Source organism: Hylaeus anthracinus, unplaced genomic scaffold, assembly GCF_026225885.1.
Source record: "Hylaeus anthracinus isolate JK02 unplaced genomic scaffold, UHH_iyHylAnth1.0_haploid 12000, whole genome shotgun sequence".
Classification (NCBI taxonomy): domain Eukaryota; kingdom Metazoa; phylum Arthropoda; class Insecta; order Hymenoptera; family Colletidae; genus Hylaeus; species Hylaeus anthracinus.
In genome coordinates, this window is record NW_026534347.1 from 1065786 (window position 1) to 1090394 (window position 24609).

The 24609-nt window shown below is 43.6% G+C and overlaps 1 protein-coding gene and 1 long non-coding RNA gene across 7 annotated transcripts in view; one reads left to right on the forward strand and one right to left on the reverse strand.

The window, feature by feature from the left end:
* Positions 1-24609, forward strand: part of LOC128890018 (cGMP-specific 3',5'-cyclic phosphodiesterase-like) — a 67504-nt gene that overhangs the window by 12017 nt on the left and 30878 nt on the right. For 2 of the 6 annotated variants that reach the window (XM_054148157.1, XM_054148161.1), the window contains exon 1: positions 12457-16178. The exons of 2 other annotated variants lie outside the window; for them this stretch is intronic. In XM_054148157.1, coding sequence (XP_054004132.1) covers positions 15969-16178 — 210 coding nt within the window. In that variant the 5' untranslated portion in view covers positions 12457-15968. Of the gene's footprint in view, positions 1-12455; positions 16179-24609 lie in introns of those variants that run through there. 2 more of the 6 variants (XM_054148158.1, XM_054148156.1) reach the window with 2 other exon arrangements.
* Positions 1-24609, reverse strand: part of LOC128890044 (uncharacterized) — a 64725-nt gene that overhangs the window by 9034 nt on the left and 31082 nt on the right. The window lies entirely within an intron of this gene.

Below are 24609 nucleotides of genomic sequence, written 5' to 3' on the forward strand. Positions count from 1 at the left end.
CAGTGGGCAATTCGAAGAAAAGTGCCGAAGATAAGAAAACGTCGAGTACATCGTTTCCTCGCCTCGTAAAGTTTATAGCACGAGTTTATAGTTAGTACGCTTATAGCATTCCCGTGAAATCAAATCGTTAAGTATATGTACTCATTTAACGCGAGGAAAATAAAATTTTTCCCCGTTATCCTCATTTTAAATAACAAAATATCATGTCTGATCGACCGAAGGGTATGTCATTTTTTTTTATCTCGATCATAAATTTTCAGACGCTAAACGCGCGTGTAAAATTGTCTTAAAATTCAGAAAACTAGAATTTATGAATGAAACATTCCGCTTGGGAAACGTTATTACAGCCTATGCTCTTTATATGGCTTTCACGTATCCCATACGCCTTCGATATCATGCACGACGTAAACAGAGCGAGGCGTCGGACGTTAATTAAAAAATAATCAATATTAGCAATTTCCAGCAACACTTTTTTCTTAATTTAGGCCTTAATTAAATTCAGAGTTGGCTCGTCGATATTCGTTCGCGCGAAACTCCTGGGGAGTAACTCACTCGTGTTTCCTTTCGGCGATCGGACATGGACCTTATCGATACGTTATTGTAATTTCTGCTCGTCAAGGGAGACGCTGACGCGAGCACATGTCTCGCGCGCGTCCAACACAAATGTCCACCCTTCTACTTTGAGAAAACGTGGAAAACGATCCGATTTAGACAAGTTCACTCCCACAAAGTGTTCAGCATCCTAGTCACCGCATAGCCGTCGGGCGTTGGTCGAAAAATATGAGAAGAGTATTAATAAAATCACGCGATTTTCGCGTTTCTATCGTTGATGACGTGTCTGGTGGTTGCCGCCTCGTGGCGAGATAAATCGACACAACCTTCTAATATAAATCCACCGGAATGCGACAGTTTGAAAAACGACTCGGGAGACGCGTTTGTGCGGATGCCAAATTCTTCTTGAACTGCGTGAGACCGTTTCGCGGATAATTTAGTTGATGGCGGCTGCGCCCTCGGCGAGACACCCTGAGGAACGATTCGTAGAGGGTCCTCGGAGGCCCCGAGGTCGGTCCTGTCTGTTAGTAAATATTACTTAACATTATTACCTGTCGGGTGACGTCACCTGGACGTTCGAACGTGGACGTGTACTCGGTCATTGCGTGTCGCTGCTGTGTATACCACGATTCCGTGCCGTGGCGCGTTTTGGAATGTTTCTATGACTAGTTTTATTGTAAAGGGTTTTCTAAAGGGAAAAGTGGTTGATAAGGGTTAGGAAGGGTCCTTGGTTTTTTGGGACTCGGACAAGTAGACTCTCGAGATCTAAACATCGAATCGTATTTGAAATTTTTTAGACGGAAGATTATTAGACGTGCCAATTTCAAACTTTTGTACATACATTTACAAAGAAATATTTCTTGGGTTTAAAAATAAATTTGAAAAACACATTAATCGATGCAACATTTTCAGTCGCGAGGTGACTGCTGTTTGTTAGTATTTATTATTAGTATTACGCCCGAAGCGTTGGCGACCAGCTGTGGCTTAAAAGTGATTTACTCGCGTCCACGTTGATTAATCGCGTTGTCTCATGGTCGAGCGATATTATGAAAGAATTTAACATCGTAATACGAATATTTATACTGGAACGTCGCTTGAACGATACCGTCGAGCCATTTAATTAATGTCTTTCGCGTATTAACGGAATGTAAGTCAACATCGACGATACCGAACATTAGGGTAACGAGTCTAGCATTGGAGAGTGCTTGAGAACTACATCTGCACGCTGTTCGATATAATATCTCAACATTTATTTTTAATTTTACTTTTATTGTGTGATATATAGTGTATATATTAGTAGCTGTATCGTTTTTTTTTCTTTCTAATTTATTACATAACACTGACACACATCGAGCTGTCTTTCGACACGGTATGCTTGGATCGATGTCAAGAATGAGAATCTTGATGAAGAAATAACCGAGCGTCGTGCTTGTAATGCGAGAGCCACGGTGATTAGACTTCGAAGCATCCGTTTAATGGAATCGTTAAACTGCGGATGTTTGTCCACTTAAAATCCGTTGAATTATACAAGTAACACGTGTGAAATATAAGGATATAATGTTCGAATATACGATCCAATTGATTCGTGGCTTCTTAATTCAATTTAATTTAATTGTACAGTACATCAACTTCCCCACATTTTTTTCACTCGTTTACTACGTCCTACGAAAATGTGCAAATGCATAAATGTCCGCGGTTTAATAATCCTTAAATATCACGTATCACTGTATAAAATCGAAACGCATAGAACTGGCTGGAATGTCAAGTACGCCGCCGTGGGGGTTCGATATGTTTACTCTGGGAAGGCAACGCGGGAATTAAGATGGTCGTGGAAACTGGTTTCTCAAAGCCGGCGACGACAAAGGAAATGCTAAAGCCGTCGCGAGGAAGTCTCGGAAAGAGGGAAACTACGCGAGAGACGTTTTGCACGGAAAGTAAAGATGTACATCGATAAAGACAGCGAAAAGAGCAGAGTTACTTTTTCTTCTTTTATTTCGCTCGACGTCTTTCGTCCTTTCTTCGACATTTTCTAATTCAACATTTTCCAAACTTTTCCAGTGGATTTAACCTTCAACCACTGGCCCGTATTTCATTCGAAAAGAGACAGTTCCTTTGTTCAGGAACGAAACGAATAAAATTTCCCTCGCTTTAGGGGCTTGAATATTTATTGGACCCGTGTAAAATGAAAATGTAGCGGTGCGGTGCGTAATAGGGAAATGATAAACTCTGCTGGTTGATATTTAAACGATTTTGATTTAAGTAGAAATGGTTGAAAGTTACGGAACACTTTTGACAAATTCCACGGGAGAATGAGAGATCAGGCTTTGGAAGGAACGTTGTCCCGAGTTGGACGTTATAGTCAGACAGTCCTCATTCCCCTTACGCGTAGTACCACGTTCCCCTTTAACTTCTTCAGGGACTATTTATTTTGTTTGGCACGCGAAACTTCCAAGGCAATGCTGACGTGTGGCTTTTAACAACTTTGTCGGAATGCTGTCGACTTCTCTTGTAATTATAATATTAAACGTACCAATTACACGCATACCTAAAGTTTTCATATACCGGATATACTATCTCGGGTCGTTCCAGAAAATATATTCAGCATAGATTATCGTATTCGAAATAACGTTTAATCCCATTAGTATATTACTTGGACCGGATGAAAGAAATGAAGAAAAATTGCCCGAAACATTAGATGAAAGATTTTGGGGGAATGCAGATTAGGTTGAGAGATAGGGAATTTTGTAGGGAAGGTAACGAGAGGATAAGTATGAAAATGAGGCCTGGAATTTAGAGATGGGGCGTCGAGTAGAAATAGATGACTGCTAGCAGCTGAGATGAGAATTAGTGGAAGGTATCATTGAGAAATTTGAATTTACGTTGACAAGTATTGCGATGTTTTAAGTTACTCGAATACTAAACCTATACACGATTATGTATACGCGATTATTCCTTTGATTATAGCACCCCTGCAACTCAAAGAACTCGCACGAAGCGGGTTAGTTAGCATTTTACTCTGATTTACGAGACGTTTCAGCGCTTGCGAAACGCACTGATTTACACGAAAGATAATTTAATAATCGATGCTCGTGTGTTATACTATACGTGGCGAGGTACATTTATATACGGACGCTGCATTCATTACAGTAATAACAGCGCCCTCGTATATTACCGCACTCTGCTCAAACAATGCACTGGCGAAGGACGTATATTTTATTCTGTTTTGCCTATTTATTCTACGTCTTTATTGTATCGTAGTAGTACGATAGAGTAAATGAACATATGCGAAGAAGAGCTCCTGCAAGACTTCTATTTTGTTTATAATAAAATACGAAACTATGTTTTCGAATAATGTGACGTAAAAGAATTATGTTCACGACTGAAAATGTCGTAAACGATACCCTGACCTCACTAATACCAAACTTCTCTGTCGCTAATTCATGTTTCTTTTTCATTCCAGGTAAGTCGTGAAATCTTAGGACGAATCTGCAGTTAAGTCTCAAGGAAATTCTTCGTCAGGTATTTATCGCAATCACTCGTTGTTAACCCGTTCAGAAGGGGTGCCATACTCTCGCACTCTTGATTCTCTGTGAAAAAGCAATTCATAATTTCTCTCGTTCGAGTCAACGTACTGTGTGTTAAGTACGTTAAGCCTCGTGGTAAGGTCTTTAATCGACCCCTAGGTCTAAATTATTTAATTTCAGTCCACTCAAGGTAATCTAGAAACGTATACTCATGGCGTAGGATTAGAGGGGTTAGACCAAGGTTAGGAGACGAATTCAATAAAAATAGCAAATATTAATATTAATTTGAATTACAAAGCTCTCCCATTTTCATTGATATTCGAAGGTAAATTCACCGTCGTCGACAGGAAACACCCGTTTTATTTTTATTCGAGAAGAGGGTTACTTTTTTTTTCTTTTTTCTTTTCATCGTCCCGTCATACATCCAGGGCAACGTCAGCGAAATATCCGATCGCGATATCCGGATCAGTGACGGGGTTTGATCTTTACGGATGTCAGCGATATCGCTCAACGATTCCTTGGCATGCGCACCGCGTCACGGGGCGTTGCGTTAATCGTTACACGATAAACATAAATACATCCTGCACGGTGACATAGACCGTAGTGTTCAGGGCGCGAAATGCGCGAAAGCGTGAAAGAGTATGAAATCAGTGAGGTGTACGCGTCGACGAGTATATAACCCTGTATAATGGGCTCGTAAGGCTCGATGGATCCCGGGGGCTTCCCAGCCTCTGGAGCACGACTGGCGACGCAGGTGCGCGCGCAGTTCCCAGGAACACCTTTACCACCACCCCTGTCCCCTGCGTTCATGGCGGACCATCCCTGGCAGGAGTCCACCTTTGGTTGATGGCTTCAGCGATGGACAGAATTTTATTCGAATAGTAGACGACGAATGGAAGGGGATCGCATCCACCTCTTGCCATGCGTATTCATTTGAAAGAAACAAAAAAATCCGGTACAGGCTAGGGTGAAAGTACGCTAACGATACGTGGGAGGTTTTAAACTGGCGATCTTCAGAATGTATAGTCGCCTTGTATCGAGGGGTTCCTTAAAGGGTGGATTGATGTTGTTTAGACGGCTGTCACGACTAGATCACGTTTAGTACGTATCGATAACAGGATTAAATCAGATGTGAAGAGTGTACGTAAGGGACATGTGACTTCAGAGCTCAAAGAGGGTTAACCCTTCGCACCCCTAGGGTCACCTGTCCTACCAGACACTTAAAGGCACCCTTCTATAGGACGCCAATGTTACGTTTACTTTATAAATAATACGGTAATATATTCTTAGTAAAATAATAATAATAATAAAGTAAATATAACATTGGCATGAAATTATCTCAATTTATTTGTGCTCCGAATTTCTAGATCCAAAAAAAAAACAAGAAATCAGTAAATTCCAATTGGACAATTTTTGTTCACCCCATCTCCGCGTTTCCCGGCCAACCGATTTTTCTTTCGCTCGGTGGCAAACTTGCCCCGCAACTGTTAATAGCGTTATACGATGTTCGAATGACGCATGGTTTAATCAACTCCCGCAGAGTTTCGCCGTGGACGGAGTTTTACCCGTGTTTGCCGCGACAACGCCGTTACGCGATTTTGTTCCGCTGCACCGTTTCGGTTCATTCTCCTCTGGCGAAGTTGGATTGCCAGTGACGCAGAATTATGCAAATGACGTCCAGCCACGGTAAACTGTTACGACGCCTCGAAGGAACGAGTGCCGTTGTACGGTAACGAATACAAACGTTGTCTGGGCTGTTGGACGGCTTGAGTGCGACAATGCTCGCGACGCCATAGCAGGGCTGGCAAAATTTTCTTGAAAAGGGTCGAACGGTAATTCTTTTCGAGGAGATAAAAGGAAATATACGACCTCGTTTCTAACTTACACCATGTTTTTTACATCGTTGGAGTAAAGGTGGACAGCCAGCTAAGTTGTTGATACAAGCACGCGGTTACAAGTAAATCGAGCTCCCAACGGGGCCACGATGTTCGTATTGTAAATTGATGTTATTGTAATAGGTGGACGCGAAATTAAACACTTGAGATAAATTTCGAACAAAAGCGTACACCCTGAATAGAAACGCGGTAGTCGACTGGCAAGAATACAAACCGTGGAGTGAATTGATACTAACGATGCGGTGATTGAAAAGACAGCGATTGAATATGCATGCAGAAATGAACTGGTACTTGGGCGAGTGTTTGAATGTCGATATAGAAACGGGCTGGGTGGTTCGCTAGTTTGAATGTCTGGATAGAAATGGACCGAATGCTTTGCTAGTCTCGGTGTCTATATCGAAAATGAACTCTTTTGTTGGTTTCGATGTAAACAACGTATATAGTCGGCAACGAGATCTGGGATTCGAAAAACTGCAGGGAGTTTCGAACGTTTTGGCGATAAAGAGAAGGTTGTGGGACAGGGTTTAGAGAGCGTCGAGAACTTAGGATGCTGCTAGGTTCACAGGGGACACGGATGACACAGTGTTTACTGGGATGAGTGACGCAGTGTTTACAGGTGAGAAGTCATGCGGATAATATTAGGGTGGGCAAGTTCCACTGTTATCGCGGCTAGGTTTAAAGGGAAAGTATGGTTTAACGAAATGGCGAATGTACCACTGGTGGTATCGATGCAACTATCGTTCCGAACGCCTTCTTAATTTTATATCGTATGTTAGTCACCATGTGAATCAATATTCAACGATATATATATCGTAAAAGATTTTTACAAAATTCCTCGCACCGACAATTCCGCGTTTTCAACCTACGAGATCCTTGTATCTGGAAAATATTCCCGATGCAAAATTGAACGTCCCAATTTGAATATCCCCGGCTCATTCACCGAAATCTCGTGAATCGATTATCCATTTCGCGATTTTTCGGGATAGCTCCTTCGGGAGGAATAACCATCCGATATCTGTGGGCGGTTCCGACACTGAATTCTACTGTCGCACCAATTCTCCGTGAAACAAATTGCACGTCATCCTGGCTGACTTATCGCTGCAGACGCGAGGAAAAGAGACGAACGTGAGGCGAATAACAGGGACCTGATAACGCTTAAATGATTGCAGAATTATGGTATATAATAGGTAGAAAAAGATATAACCACGCTAATTGCTCAATTAATTTCTACCTTCCTCGGTACCTAAGAAAAAACCTCGGTATGCAATTTGCCTGTTCGTAAAATAAAACAGATTGTCCTGTAAATAAAACTCAACGAGCAGGGCGGAATGCAGGAAAACCTCGTTCGTCTTGAAACTTTCAACTGTGACAGGGAAATTCAATTTAATTGCAGTTCCATTGACGTCAGAGGGACCGTTGAGACGCGAATTGATAACAGATACCGTGAAGAGGACAATTGATCCGCAAAGAATAAAAATGGGAAAGAAGAGAGGGGGGTATCGGGGCCGAGGGGTTGTGGATAGCTGAGAACCTCTGTCGTTTGGCGGGTTGGCTTCAACGGGGGCGACTGCTTGTCGGTCGTTGACCCCGCAATTGCAACCACCCCCCGTTTCAGTCTCCACCTACACTCGTAGGCGCTATGAAACTATTCTGTCTACCTCTCCTCTTTCCCTTATCCATCGCACCTCTCGTCTGGTCACTCGCGGGCTCTTTCTGTTCCATCAGACTCCGCTGCGATCTGCTGCGTACAGAATGCCCCAAAAAGAGTACCGTTGTCTCTACGAATCTAGATTTTTTAGAAAAATGGGAAACGGTATAAAATGGTACGAAAAGTTATTGCTTTGGTCACCACCGATTTCTTTGGGATAGGAAAGTGGAATTTCCTTTCTTTTTTTTTTATCCTATCACCTTATCTAGACAAAGTAGAAATTTTTAGAAGGAATTTTGGTGAGGAATTGCGAGGATAAATATTTCACGATCTCGACAAACAAGCACTATTTATCGCTGCACATGAAAGTCGTAGTTAGTTGGGTAATCTCCAAGTTTATTTGGTCTTAGAGCAATCCTCTTTTCCGTAGTTGGTGAAGATGTACGGGATCGGGAGGAAAAGTGAGATTAAGGGGATCCCCGGATTTATTTAACCGTTGTACAGAGTTTCAGCTTTGTATAGCTCGCTACCCAGTTGACGGACACAAAAAACACGAATTTGTTTGTTAATGGAGCATAGACTGATATCTATGTTTCTGGCACAATAGATGTACCTTTGAGCTGGCTTGCGTTAGACGCCAGTAATCAATCGTTGATTCTATGTTTGGACCACTTAGTCGAATTCCTGAATACACGAGCGCGTTCTTTCCCAGTCTAGGGGCGTTCTTGATCCCGAAGGTTGAGATCACCAGCATCGAACACAGTAAACCACTTCCGCACGGTTCTTTCAGCGCCTTCACCGCAAACAACTCATATCCTGTTTGCCGCTTGTGCGTTATTCCTGCCTTCTCGGCCAAAGAAAATGCACTTTGTTTCCTTTGCTATTCAAGACTTTCATTCGCACATAAAACTGACCAAAATTCGTTTGTTCTGGCCGAATTTTCTTCTAAAACGCACTTCTGAGTGCTTTAATCCCAAACCTAGCATAGGATTCATAGACATACAGTAGAATCGTCTCGAATTTTTCATCCACCTAACCAGCGCGAATCCATGTCCCAATGTACGCTCGTTATAAACGTATTCAAGAATCGCGACAACTATGGCGCAAAGTGTCTCGCAACGACCAGCGAAGGAAGCCTGAAGGAGGAAGGAGAAAAAAGAATGAGGTTTCTATGGCGCTGGCTAGGTTTAACGTAACATAGAATACGGGTCAAGTCTTTTTATAGCTGCAAGGGCAATCCCACGATAATGCAGCCCGATTTTCTCCCTTTGGGATTGTCACTATGGAGAGGACGCGGGGGAGGAGGACACGCTGAAAACACACGGTTATTTTCTCTATCCTCAATTGGCCCCGCGGGAATCTCACCTTGGTTCTCGCTGGTTTTCAGGGTCACGCTTATGGGAACTGATGAGGACGCTTCTTCCAGGGACGATCGAATAAGTATTTCTCGGCGCTTAGAATGTTTCGCTCTTGCCTTGCCGCCACGGACGCGAAAGGAGGGCAAATTTTTCACCTTTCAGACCATAATTGCGGTCGCATTGTTCGATAGCACAATGTCGAGCCACGGATTTGTTTATTAATAAAGCATAGATTCGAGCTCCCTTGCGTTAGTATAAAGTATTTCTATATTTAAGAAATGCACGAATCCCAGGGAATTGCGAATACGTTTTCCGTCATGGAACCGGAAACGTTTATCGATTTTACATCCGTTTGTCTCTCTGGTATCGGTGAAAACCCAGAGGTTGGCGCACGCATCGATACGAATTTAACGGGTATAGATTGATTCTAGTATCTGGGTCGCGCGAATGGTCGCAATCTTCATTTCGACAAAAATTTCGAGCGTCGAACAATATATAACTTGGTTTACAACAGAGGTATAAATATCTCGGTTCGCTACAATCACCCTTCGTGGGAGTAAGGGTACTTCGCGAGGGGGCAACGTTGTGAAACAAATCTGGCCACGGGATAAAACAGTCGTACTGTTTGCGCAACGGCCAGATCAAATATTGTGTTTCAATTTGATCAAAGGGGATGAAATTATCGCTCAAACAAATTCAAATACGATTTTTCGCGTAATCCGACTTTTGGTTTCTCTATACACCGCGAGTGGTTCGCTCGATGCTGGATATCGAAAATACTTTACATCGTTTGTATCGAACTGAAAAAATACAGAAAATAACGATAGTTGTGTTGCAAGGCGTCTGGGGGTTGCGTTATGATAGGTAGATAAAGCGAGTAGAAAAATCCAAAAAGAATAATGTTAATAAATTTAAAGCAGATGTATTTGAAATTTCTCCTAAATTATAAATTTGCCGAGCAGGTAACAGATTCCTCAGGATTTATCCATCCGTTAGAAGATCCTTCCATTCGAGAACTGTCGGGATATTCGTTTGAAATGCACCCTGATGCATAAATTGTGCGAGACGTGCAACATCCAGTGGAACTTCTTCCGATAGTCGTGCAATTGATTACCCGAGAAATTGACAGAAGATTGACCCGATAATCCCCAATTAAGGCAGGGTTCTGGTCTGTTTGCATAAAAAATCGACTTCTTTTTTCATTAATTATAGTTTCACAGCGCTCAAGATTTCAAAGTTACGTCCTTCGAGTTTTATGGCGATATTCGAAGATTTAACAAAGTTGTATAGCTCGTAGAAGGGAACGCGGATCAAAAAATACAACTCGAAAGTTTAAAGCACGTTTCTTTGAAAAGACTTTTCTTGGACTCGGCGAAATCTCGATGAGCATTGGCTCGAAGTAAACTTTCGAATTTCTTTGAATTCTAATATTCTCATATTTATGATTTCAAAGTATGTTTTCATTTGTAATTAAAGGAAAGACTCTTTATTCGTTCGTTAAGGCTTTAGAAAGTTAGATAGATGTTGGTAGCCACTCAAAATCGTCCACCGACCTTGCCTGTCTATTTTCGTTCATAAAATGCAATATATATATATATACGTACGACACATTTGTAACCAGTGCAAAAATATTCCATCCCACACATTCGGGATGGGTGTAAAAATATTTCATCTTACTTGGTTGATCGTACAGGATGACGCGGTACCTTCACGGTATGAATGAAGGCCTTATCAAGGATGATCAAGCTTTGGACATTTTTAACATCAGGGTAGATAGATTATTAACATAAGCAGTGTAACGCAAATACTGTCAGATATTACCAGAAAATGACATATAGAAACGAACGTTAAGAATTAGTCGACGTTACGTATCCCCTAATTTATACCCTAATAATGAAGGCCATGTCTTTCCCTTATCGCCCTGCCATTATTCCCAGCGATTACTATCTTTACCCTGCCGAATACTTCGGAACAGAGAGAGATTCTCACGGCAAAAATTACTCTCAAATCGCAGTTTCTCGATTTTACGATTTTCGTTGGAAACCAACGCAAGTTTGCGCAAACTTTCATTAAAGTCTACATCCCCTACTTCCTCCCTAGCGTGACCAGGCCTGTTTACCCGACTCCATCGTGTACCATAGAAGCCACTGCGTTAAAGCAGAGTGATTTCTAGTGCAAGATACCCAGCGCATTCGTTCATCTTAGCAAACTTCCCTTCCTATAAATAAATAAATAAATAAATAAATACCCCTCCACCCAATCCCATCCCACCCCTCGTCGCTGGTGTATCGCTAGAGGCGACACTCGAATAAAATCCGTAAAGGATCAATAAATGAGGCCATCTTTTACACGCCGTCTTACGACCGCGAAATTCTTCCTACCCGCACCCTTCGAGGTGGCCACCCTTACCTCCTCCGGAGGGGGTACCGTAATAAGAAAGACTCGCACGACGTGCATGTGTAAATACGTAGCGGTACGTCGCGGCCGCGTACGCGCGACGGAAAGAGAGGGAGGGATCCGTTATTGATCTTCTCTCCTCGCGTACGTGTTCCCTCTCTTCGTGAGAGAGAACAGTATCGGAGCACCGGCGTCGACCCGATCGCATCGCTCGGCGGCCACTCGCGACGAGAGCTCGACGCGTAGTGAGGGCCCTTCTCGTTGATGGCTCGCAGCGGCGGCTGCTGGGGGCAGCGATGCCAGATTTGAAACGAACGTCGACGGAGAGTTTCCCCCACCACACGTGGCAATCGTACACACACCCACGCGAGCTCGAGGCTTCGGGTAACATCGGCCAGACGAGAGGGACGGAGATCGAGGTTCTGTCTCGTTCAAATTGCTGGCAGATTGGAATATGGTCATTTTACAGGGAGCTGGTTTCGTATGCAATTCTCTCGTTTGCTGGTTTGCAACTTTGTTTACGATGCAGGGGCAAATGATCGAGGTATACATCGTATTAGAAGTCTAGTTGGCTAAAGTATATGGGAAATTTAAAACGAACAATGACAATCTTAGATGTTGGTTTGTACGAGTAGGTACAACACGACGCCAATGGCGGGTAATTCTATTATACCAACGACGGCTAACCATAACGTCTGACCCAATACGTCTCCAGGGATATTCTCCTTCGGCGATACACACGAGCAAACGACCGACCGTAGACGTATACCGTTTGCCTGCACTTCGGATCAAGCAACGATCGATCCTTCGTACCTCAAACTTCATCAGTTCCTTCGAACCCTTTGACAAACCTCGAAGATATCAAACTATACCCAACACATAATCACCCTCGACAAACTCAATATTCCAAATCGTCAACGCATTCGTTTGACTACATTTCTCGAGCAATCGATTCCCCTCCTTCCCCCTCGAAATCGACATTTCTTTCCGAATCGAACAACCCCCAAATTAGTCTTGAGCGATACAAACCCGAGAAGAAACGGCTCCGATAATCCGGCCTTCTCTCTCGTGTTCCCGAAGGCGGCCGAAGCAGCGAGCTGGCGGCCCGTGGGTTGGTATACGTATGTGGTGGGGGGTGTTCCCCGTGAGTGACGTCTCCAATCTGGCATCCATGGTTCGGGGGCAGCCTGACCGGGAAGCGTGGCCAGGCGGCGAGCGGGGCCGAGCAAGAACGGAGGCTACCGAGGGAGGCCGAGCTCGAAAGTCGCTCGAACCCAGTGGCAGTGCCTCAGTGCATGCACAGCGGCCGGCCGGCGTGCATTGACGGTGATAGCGACGTTTCGCTTCCCGGTTTCGTCCTCTCTCTCGGGAGGGAAGGTGTCCCCTTTTTTTTTTTTCTTTCTTTTCATTTCGTCACAGACGCCACCGTACGAAAACGTGCGCGACAGAGGAAGAACGCGACGAGAGGCGCCCTCGTGCTCGCGGCCACCAGGGGCACCGGGCCTCGGGGCCCGGGGGCCATCCCGTTGCCCGTGACACGCGGTTATGGGAGCTCCTAGGCTCGTCCCGGTGCGGAACCAGCTACGAGATCTGTGCGCGGGCGTTACCCCGTCTCGTTCCTCTCGCTGGCTAGAAATTCTCGCCCGACCACAGCCAGACCCCGTAACGCCCTTATAAAAAAAGGTATCGAGGATTCTCCGCTCGTCTCCCCTGGACAAATTCGCACATGTGACACAACCCGATGTGACGCCACTCGTAAAACGTGATTTATCAGCCCCCACCGCGAAGGAGCTCGATCGACGATCTTCTTTTAATCGTCGGAAGTGCGCCAACGTCCAAAGTGTGATGCAGTTTTTATTAGTTGTCGAGTGTCGGACTTCCGTTGCATCGATTCTTTGATTATTCATATACGTAGGATGTGCGATCGGAGTGTTTTAACCCTTTGGCGTTATGACTATCGAGTATCGCTGACGAATTCAGATCGTACCGCTAGTTTGATAAGTTTCTTGTGTGTTTTTCTACTCGTTGGTTTATTTTATCTATCGATGTGTTCGATCGTCGAGTGATAATATTCTGAAATTGATTAAAAATTTAGCTCTTATTCGAAGCGAAGAGATAGCGTAGAGATCACATTTTAAAATTTACGTAGTTTCTGATTCCGAGGGCTTTAGAAAATTGGTAATTATTCACGGTGCATTCGAATCAAGAGAAGCAACTGTTTTCGTCGAAGCTACGAAAGCTTAGGGCGCAGTTGCGCCTGTGTAGCGTCAGGTCTCTCGTTGTTGACGGAAGTGCTCGTGGCACGCTGCTCGAATCAGAGATGTACGAATATTCAGTATTAAGTACTAACGACTACAGTATAGTAATTAATTGGTGATATTTGTTTCGTTGAGTAGCCATTCAAACGAATTTGTTACAAGGGGAGTGTGGAAGGGAAACGTTGGTTCTACAGACTTTGGTGCAAGCTCGAGGTGTAGAAGGATAGAAAGAAAAAAAAAAAGAAGTCTATAAATGAAAGAAAATGATAGATTACATTGAAAGAAAACGCGTATAACGCATTGGTTTTGGAGCAGTTGTTCTTGTTTCAATTGGAGAACGCTGTTGTAACTTTTCCAGCAAAGGGGTAAATCACTTTTTAACGTCACAATCAATTCTCATCGGAATGAGTATGTTTTTGTACGAAAACAATGACAAAGTGTCACCTATTAGATCGAATAAATCGTTCTCCATTCGTCGCGTCCCTTAGGTTTGTCCCTTATCGCGATAATATTCAGTCCATCTCCGGACTTGGTAGAGCACAATCTCCCAGATAGCATGGAAACGAGCTACTAGCATGGTCCGTTCCTCCTTTTTCTCGTGTATGTGCTTTGAGGGCGGCTCTTGCCACGCGGTTATAATTGCTGCTCCGTAAGCTGAAAAAAAGTCTTGCTTAAAAATCGAGGTCGCGGGGAACAAAGGCCGCTCTCTTTGTTCCCGCCCGTTTTTATTTCTCTTCCTAGGCCGAGATTCTTGGTTCTCCGATATCTTATCGAGGGACAGAGACTAGAAGAGGTGGTGGAAGAAACTGCTTGTTTACCTAACGTATCGAACGATGGGAAGACGATCGACGATTTGGCTCACGGCGTGAAAGTCGCGTTCGCGGCCAGGTTTTTCACTGGCATGCGAAGCACGTGTCGATACATCGACTGCTAGGAATAGCTAACCCTCTCTGGGACGCGTGTGCGATTGCGTTGATTGCGTCGAGGCACGATGACCGTTATCCTTGCTCAATACTTACAAGGAACGTTACCCAACACGCCGATTTTAATGGAACGTGGTATAGAGGTAGAGCACTGAAAAGTATTAGACACGTATTTTTGTATATTGGCCGATATTCATATTTGAGAGGTGAAAACTACTCTTAAAATTGCGAATGATATCCCTAAAATACAAATCCTACAAATACCACGTTTTTGCGTGAGTTTATATGGAGGAACACGCTTAAGGTTGTCGATGCTGCATGGAATGATTGAGACAGAAAGGGTTGCAGAGTTCGGAGGGTTGCTTTCCCTAGGTCACGAGGGCCTATGGTTTCTTGTTCATCCATGGTGCACCATGTCGTTACACGCTATCCAACGGTATACTTGACGCCAATCGATAGTTCTTCGGAGAGACACGAGCTCCTCCTCCTTCTACTCGCCTTCTCCCTAACCTTCGAACCTCTTTTCAGAGATAGGCGAAATTTTATTGGAATACTAGGATATGAATAGAATCTCTGAGCAACGATGTACTCTGTTATTCGATCAACTTGAAACGTAATTAAATGATGTAGTCGCAACGTTTGATGGCGTGCTTATAATCCTCTTACCAGAAGACGTTCCTGTGCGAACGTCTTCGAGGTGGATCCTGTGAGAACCAGACGTCGGATCGTCTTTTAAACTCGTCATCATCAGTGTCAATTAACCCATGGTCCTTGTGCTTACTCGCAGGCATTACGAAGATTGATTATAACCATCCCGTGTTATAGGATACCTTCTAACCTAAGTCAATCTTCCATCTTCTCTGTCTCTGCTCGTGGAACCTACTATGCTAACAATGACCCCTCGCCAGGTTACGGATTCTAACCAACTCCATACCCCACTTGGAGCATACTATCGACTGCAATCAATGCGTCATTTCACCCTCGAAGAAGCCAGCTGCAACGCTCAATACAATCGAATACATTTATTCCATTCCTGTTTCAAAAATCAAACTTTTCCTCCTCTCTGTCTCTTCTCAACTATGATTTGCTCGCATAGATGACACGCGATACACGGTGATTAGCAAAAGACTCAGACCTGAATCCATCCCAAAGATCCTCTCGATGTGATCCAGGGATAGCCAGCTACGGAAATGGAACACGTGGAGGATCGTCGTGTGACGTTTCGGTGAAGAGGTGGTTTCGTGTCGAGTACAGGAGTACGGGATAGTGGGTGGGCCCGAAGAGAGTGCGAGGACAGTGGGAAAATTAAGAAAACTGGCGTCCCAAACACGTGACGGTGGCTCTCGCGGGACTCGGACCCGACGAAGGACCAATGGCGGGGGTTCCCTGTCCAGTCGTGGCAGTGCAACTAGCATGCAGTGCGGTCTTTGCGCAGTCGTCGCAGGACTCTTTCGCAGAGCCATGTGCATCGCCGGCAGCAGACGGGACTCCGGGGAATCCTGCTACCAGGAGCTAGCCACGGACGCCCAGGCGCGACGACTTTCCCAGGTCGCGCCCATAGAAACTGGCCTGAAGGCGGCTGAGATTGCCGAACACGTCAAAGAGGCCGTTCAGACCCAGGAGGTGAGAATTTTATCCTCGTCGTACTCGTACAGACGTACTCTTTAACGATACATTTAATATACAATTCTTCTTAGATATATATATCTATATCTATTCAATTTAGCAGTAAAATATTTTTCTATTCAACCGAATAAGGTGTCTTTAAGACTAGTAATTTGCTCCATCGCTCCAATGAAACCTTGGTTCTAGTGTTAACCCTTTGCCGGATTACGTAACGCTGAGGTCGCAGTCCCTCCTCCTCCCTCGTAGGAGCCAGAGGTCTTAATCAGACGCGAGTAATTAAAAGTTTGTTGAAAATAATATTGCCTCCTAGATTCATTACCTCCCCCGCGTGGAATAAGCTGTGCAACGATAAGCAAATGTAAACGTGTACGTTGACTGTATATATTTACATGTCGCCAGTGTATGTAAATCATCTCAACATGATTTCCATTTGATTCTCGTAATAACTCTAGGATATATATATATATATATATATATATATATATATATATATATATATTTTTTTTTTCACGCCAACTTTTAATTACTAGAATCGATCAAGAATTCTGTCTCGGACAGTCTTTTATAACGCGGAAATTTCCCGAGGCTCCACGAAACGAGATTATTTCTAGGATGGGCGTTTTGTAATTGACGCATATAATGAGCTGTTAACTGCGGCGGTGTGGCCTGTTTCGGGTAACCCACCCACGCGCTCAGCTGACCATATCGCTGTCACGCTATGTTATTCGAACGAAGTTCACAAACGAAATCGGCAGGTCGTTCGATGGTGGAAATCGTGATTGGTTAACTACTGTTCATCCGCCAAAGGAAAAATCGAGCATCCGATATTCGCGTCAGAGAATTCATTCATTAACTTGAACGTCTCAAGCTGAATGCCATTTATCATTTACTTTGATATTTAATTAATTCGCTTCTTGTTAAATACCAATGGTACGTACCTAAATGCGTAGGTAATGGATCATTTCCGTGCACGATACTTCTCTCCAAACTTCAAACCGGCAATTTGATCGCGCGCTCTTTCTCGCGCCTCGTTCATCGCCGAATCCTCGATGAGCAGCGATAATGTTTGTTATTTCGTCGAGTGGCTCGTCCGTGGTCGTTTTGCATCGCGAGTTCTCACCCTCTCGGCGAGAAATTTAAAATTAGTCTTAAGGTCAAACGTTGGTAGCTGTCGTCATCGTTGTTCCTGACCTAGACTCGCTGGGGTGTAAACTTCGGTACGTAGGCACGGGGACAAGGTGCGAATGGAAAGAAAGGAAAGGCTCGATTTACACACTCGACGTAAACTCGTCTCTAGGTGGGCTACGAGCCTGTGACGCAAGCCTCGAAGTGCCACGCGAACACCCGCTATATTACAAGACGATTATCGCGATGTCGTGTGATCATCCTTCTCTTGATTCTGTCGACCAATCATGGAATCAATTATGCTAGAATGCAGGAACGTCCTCCTGTATGCTACTCGAAGTCTGATCAAGACTATTCTAATCTATGAAATGCTGTCTCCTAAGCCTGAAAGAGTACATTTATTTGGACATTACTCCAGCAAAGTATGAATACCGTTATGTTTCTATTATGGTTGTTCGAATCCAAGACGACCTTTCGCTAGTGACTCGGCTGTAACATTTGTAGTTGTTTACCGTCGACAACAGCACGAAATCCATTAGGACGGTTTGGCCTTTAAATTGCATTGCAACTTAGTGTTGACGCAAGAAACTGTTACTGTAATGTATCGGTACATTGTATCTCGGTATTTACTTCCGCTGTCCAGGATTCCAGCAAAATACACACTTCGCCGAGTACCAACTTCTTCGTGCCTCGAGTCCCAGTCAACAAGATTCTCATTTTACTTTCCGATGTCTTCTACTTTGTTATGTGCATTCGCTCGGAGCGAACACAGAGTGCGCGTCGTCCATAAAATGGATTGACTAACCCTTTGTCTGCGTGAATTTTTAAAAAAAACATTATAAACGTCGTAACATTTACAGTTAACTCGCGCGACGTTTCGTCTCGAAAACAGAAAGCGAATGAAATCAATAATTGAATGATAAATGGTGAATTTAAATTACGTTTCGTCGTGGTTGCCCGTTAATAAATGAAAGTCTGCTCCGGCTACGGAATAACTCTGCGACGACGAGTATCGTACACCCAGACATCCCATTTTCTTGGGAGTTACGATAATTGGCGATACGAACGTATCACGAAACAGCCTGATCGTTATTTCGTGGATTGCATCGTACACGGCAGTTAAGACTCGCGTGCTCGTAAACTACGCTAAACAAGTTTATGAGACGGGACGATAATACGGTTATCGCAGACGCTCTCTGTGCCTGACCTGCGCTCGAAAATAATGCGTTCTTCCCGTCGCACAGCCATCCGAGTATGTAACAAATATAACGGAATTAACGTAACACATCTGCTTATCGAGATAGACGATCGTTTGGCCACACGACACCTTCAAGTGGATGATTGTCCATCTGATTTTCCGATGGTTTAAGAATTATCGTGGAATTTTAATCTCTCAAGAACTAAAGGAATAAAAAAACGAACACTGAATGATACTGTATGTATCACAAATGTTTAATTATGTCGGAGATATGAAGTTTTAATTGTTAAAATATAGAAAAATATCTCACGATTACTTATTTCAATTTTATTCTCGACTTTTCGTGTTCGGAAATATTAAATAGCTAAAGTCTATTCAAAATTGTATTTCCAGTTTTAGATCCACCTCTGTTAGATCACCCCGTAACTGGAACGATAATTCGCTTGCGGTATCAAGCGAACACAAATGTAACGATTGTCAGTGGTCCGACGATGAACAATTCGTTGAATCCAAACGTGTTTTCAACGTTTTTTTAAAGGAAAGATGGAATGTTTTCGATGTTTTCGTTTAATAACAAAATACACCCGCGTTCCATTAACAAAACATGCTTCTATTGTTGGCAACAAATCGAGGCGATCGATCGAAGCGAGAATTTCGCAATGTGTTTTCGAGACGCAATTTTAATTGATCACATTACGGGGAGTAGAGGAGATACTATTCGGAGGAACATCTGCTCGGTATAATAGGGAAGTCGTCGTTTATATTGGAATTAGGGTCGTTGGGAACCCATCGTGTTCGTCGCGATCGCCTCTTAAGGTTCGATTCGACTCTGTAATAAATCTTCACCTTGGAAACCGAACCGCGAAACGAAGACGCATTCGAACGGGAGAGAATAAAAATAATTACAAGGAATTTTCTCCAGTGACGTGCACCAGTGTCAATATCAATTCTGAGATGCCTCAGGGCTAAATTACTCGTCTGGCAAGGTGCCTGAACCTAAAATGCTTCGATTCGTAAAGATTTTAATGCTGAAATGCTCGATTCCCGAAATGCATCGATGAAACGCTTCGAAACGTGACTTTTTTAAACACTTCCGTCGAATCGATGGACAGCGGTCTTATTGGATCGTTTCGTCTGTTGAATTTACGCTTTTGTAATTTGTCAAACTGACTCTCGAAAATTGAACATCGCGGAATTGAATATTTTCCCACGGGCAATATTGGCGCGATGGGCACGTTAAAAGATTGAAAAATCAAGTTTCGAGTTTTCCATTTGTTCGAATGACGAATTTTAATTCGCGGAAATGGTATCTCCCGCGCGAATAAATAGACGCTGCTGCGTCGGTGACGTATGATTGCAAACGGAACAGGGGCAAAAAGTAATGAAAATGCTGTGTACCGTTTGGTGATTCCGTTTGGGCAAAGACATCCACGACTGATAAGAGGCTAGAGGGGAAAAGGAGGACGAGCGGTCGCGGAAAGCTTCATTCCAGTTTTCAAGATGACTGGAAATCGGAATGGAATTTCACGATCCCGCTGGTGGACGAAAAAGAGATGGAAAGGAACTTTGTTCTACTTGGACAAGTGAGTGGGTATAACCGGCGGGTATAATCGGTGAGTTCGAGCACGGTACAGCTCCGAATAAGCCGTTTTCAAGGAACCAGAAAAGTAAATGTGCCGTTTTAGGATTGAGACATTTTAGCATTGACGTAGGTTAAAATCGATCGTTTTAGTACCAAACCATTTTAGCAACAAAGAATTGACACAAGCATTTTAGGATCGAGGTATTTTAGGATCGGCACACTTTGGTATTGAAACATTTTAGCAAAGAATCATTGGCGCAAGCATTTCGGTATTAAGGTATCTTAGGATCGAGGCACTATTGCGATGAACCATTTTAGCATTGAAGCATTCCACCAGTCAAACAACCTGAATTTAAAAAAAAAAAAAAAGAAAACAGTCGTAAGCTGTCCAATTGGCCTAATCTTCGCACGATTTGTCCCGCGTGAATGAATAAACGAGACCAGATCCACGATAGCGATGCAAGTAGAGCTAAACGTTTGAATTTTTAAAAGTAATCACCCCTGCTTCGCGTTTCGCATCTCTATACGTATCTCATTTCCATATCACACGGACCCGACATTAACGAGGACAAACTCGCTTCCCGAACGACACGATTTTTCATCATAATTACGCGTCAGTGGCGGGGCGTGTTCATTTTTCAGTTATAATCGAAAAGTCTAGCGTGCTCGCATCCTTTACGTAACGACTCTCTTTCGCCTCGAGTCGATACTTAACCTTTTCCAAAGAGGGGTTGAATCTCTCGTTTCCCTCGGTGCCTCGTCCTTTCGCCGGGAACGATCCAGAGAAATTATTTTTTTGCTCGAATAGGTAAAGTCGAATACTCGTCTTCTTTAACCCCACCTCCGACTCGTTAAAAATTCAGTAGTTCATCTACTAATCAAACTCTCCAATTTTTTGATATCGGTGCCCCTTGAAAATATTCCAGAATATTCGGTGCCAGTTTTTTTTTTTTTTTCTGTTGTTTGACCAAGCTTATCCAGCCGATCTCCATTAAATCTTTCGTCCGATGGTAGTGGGAGGACAGTTTATCTTCCACGAAAAGTTTTCCTAGTGACCAGTCGGAAAGTGACCGCGACCGAGCAGCAAAAATCGGGTCAATCTCTTATTGGATCTATGAAACGTGCGCCGGCTATAAAATAAACGAGCCACGGTGCGTGCGCCGTGCTCGAATTCCATCTCAATCGACGACGTCGTTGCGTAGGCAAATACGAGTTCCTCTCGATTGAGGTCGGAGCAACGAAACCTTTTACCCTATGTTGCTTCAGTTTTTGTTGTACCTTTCGACCAGGGAACTATTTCCCAATTATTCAAACAATGCATGAATTAACAAACATTACACGCGGGCACATGATGCGCAAACCCTGTAAAATTTCCTGGATTAACTCGAGGGGGATCGTTTTTATCGCGTGTCCAATCGGGCACATTAAGCAACAGAGGGTTAACATATCGCCGATCGATCGGTTGAAGATCCTTTTTTCCATTATCTGCTCGCAAATAAGCGTGTCTGAGCTATGTACTAAAATCAAAGATAACGTTAACAGAGCGTAGACAAGAATTGTTTGACGCGTGCTCGAAGACACAGCTTTGGATTCGGCCCGTACACGTAACCTACCGGTTGTTCGATGATCGATAGAACCCAATTTCCATTCGAACCTGACGTGCCAATTCTCTAGTCGTGGAGGATCCTGAAGTAGATCGTCGAATTCTCCAATTTGGGCTCCCACTCGTTAAAAAGGACGCCTCTCCGCTCCTGGTTTTCTCCTCATTAGGGAAAAGGAATCTGTCGATTTCTGGATGGCTCAATTTGTGCTCCAGTGGACCTACAAACCGCGCGCCACAGTTGGAATTCTGATTCGAGGAAGCTTTTTCTTCTGTAGAATTTTCAGACGATTTCCGTTCGTGACTTTGCGTCCCATCTTTCGAATTCTTTGGAGATTCCAGATTTTGTCTCGATGGGAGACGATTGTACTCGTTTAATAGATGTTACAGGATAACACAAACCTCCCGTTGCTATTGTAATCGCTTCGATCGAAAATTGTAAAGTTAAACTAGTCCCCTTGGAGCTTTGTAATTCAACAAATGAAATCTTCAGCGACCTAACCCCGCAGTTCACCCGGTAACACGAGCATTCCATCCCTCCGAATAACCATTCGCCAAACCAATCCCCGAATTTCGGTCGGGTAATTCGATAGTTCGATATTTTTACCAGTCGTGTGCAATAAAGTGGCTGAATTTATTCCAACGAGTCGGTCGCTTCGTTGCACTTCTAAACAGGCGAGAACGGTACACAAAGCATACGGAGCGTATAAAAGTCACGGAATTTATATAGAGCACGAATGGCGAACTGCTGGAAAGCGTAGAAGCGACTCGATGCATCGTTCCACTTATTCTTTAAATAGTACGAGTCAACAAGTCTCGAATCCGTGAAGTTGAGAATTTGTCGGAACTTTCTTCGTTCTGACCCGATTCGTGGAACCCCTACCCCTACCCTCGGTCAGGGTTCAACCGACCCCGACGAAAATATTCGGAAGCGTCGGATGCCATAACCGTCGTCGAGACGCGTCATGAATCTTGAATTTATTGCATAAAGGTTGCGCGACTTGGAGAAAGTTGATTCAAACATTATAACCCTTTGCTGTTTACGACGTTCTTTCTTGTGGGATTAGCAATTTTAGGCAATTTTCTTAGTAGTTTGCTGGGTTCTTTCGAGTACTGGAGTAATTTTATATATTTAGTATTTTTTCACAGATGTAACTTCGCCCTTCGACAAGTAGCTTCGAGTTCGCGTTAGTAGTCAACAAGTCACTGGTTATTTTCGAATTAATTAAGAAACGAATTGTGTATTTGTACGTTTACATTCGTAATTTTATGTATATCTTTTCCTTGCGTATTTACATACTAGCCTGAAAACGATTCTGGGTCAAGTTTGTTCCTGGAATCGTCTTGGACGAATTGGCATTCATTCGAGGGTTAACAATGTGTCGCGCGCGGACTCGAAGCGTAGATTCTTGACGTGCCCGTGCTTATTTAACGACAGAAACAACGTCACCAACAGGCGAATGAACCTTTAAAGCAATCACGTTTCTACATCCATTGACCTGTATTTCTTGTTACATTCTCCCGTTTTATTGTCCCATACGGTTGGACGGCCAACGAAGCGCTCTCTATGTGACCAACGTTTTCATTCGATCGACTTCTATACAAGGTGGGCCAAGAAAACAAAAGTACGAGTAAATCTCGACGATTAACGACGATTAACGAACACTCGATGATCGTAATCACGGATTACATTCGGTCCCAAACGACCCCGGACAATCGTGTGTTGCCAAAGCGAGGCGCGTGACCGTCGATGTGTCGAGTAATCCTAGCGATTTGCATGAAATTCGTGTAACGTTGAGTGATCGACGCTAATAACTGGCTGACAATATGCGTAACATCATCCGGGCCGATCGCGCAATTAAATCATTCGCTACGACGACAGTTGCGTCGCGCTGGGATTTACGTTTCGTCGACCTGTTCGCACGGCACCCGTTATGCAATTAGGCGCTCAAATAACCATGAAACGTCTAACCCAACCAGCTGCATTCACAGGCAGACTTATTTCGCGAGACAACATCGACGACGGTCGTCTGTGTTTGAAGTGGGAATCAGTTGAGAACGTTTTCGATCAAACAGTTTCATGTGTTTTCTTTTTTATATGTTATTCGTTTGGTAATGGGAAACAATTTTAATATTCACGTTGAAGGTCGAATTGTACTCGACGAAAGAGTTGTATCTTGTAAAAGAACAAGTTTATGAATTATTCATGAGATTCGATTGAATACTATTCTACTAAATACTATTTAACTGGAGCAGTCGATACCAGAACCTGATCTATGTGTTGTGGACACGTTGCATTAATTTGTCGACGGATCGACACCAATGGTAGCGTACTTGTTCGCGCCTAATGCCAACAGGCGAGTAAGTAACGCGGCCACGAACGACAGCTGCAACGAAACTGAACAGAGCGCAACAGTGAATCAAGGCGACAGAGCGATCCAACTAAATAGCTGAGTCTAGCGTCGCTGCCAGACGCAAGAACAGAACGTTTCTGTTTGTTTAGTCTTGAAAATTTACGCGGTTCGAACGTCTTATTGCAATTTTCGCCGATGCTTTTCTAGCCATCCTCGGTGTCAGGGAAGTTTGTTAGACGTAACCTCGATTCTATCGCTAAATTATAATATTTCATAGTACGAATACATAGTACGAATATAATATAAATATTATAATATTTTCATTAAATATCGAGGCAATATTATCTCCCGTTCTCTTCGCTTCGCGTACAAAAAAAAAGTGAATTGAGACGTCGTCACGCGAATCTGACGAAAACAATTTCGAGGAATGTCTCCTGAGCGATTCACGCTCGAATGCCAGGCCACGCCTCGCGAAAACAAGAAAATAAACACGTGTGGTCCACTCCGAAACATTCGCAGTATTCGCTCGTTTGAATAGTTAATGAACGAAAGTGGACAACGTGTTATTC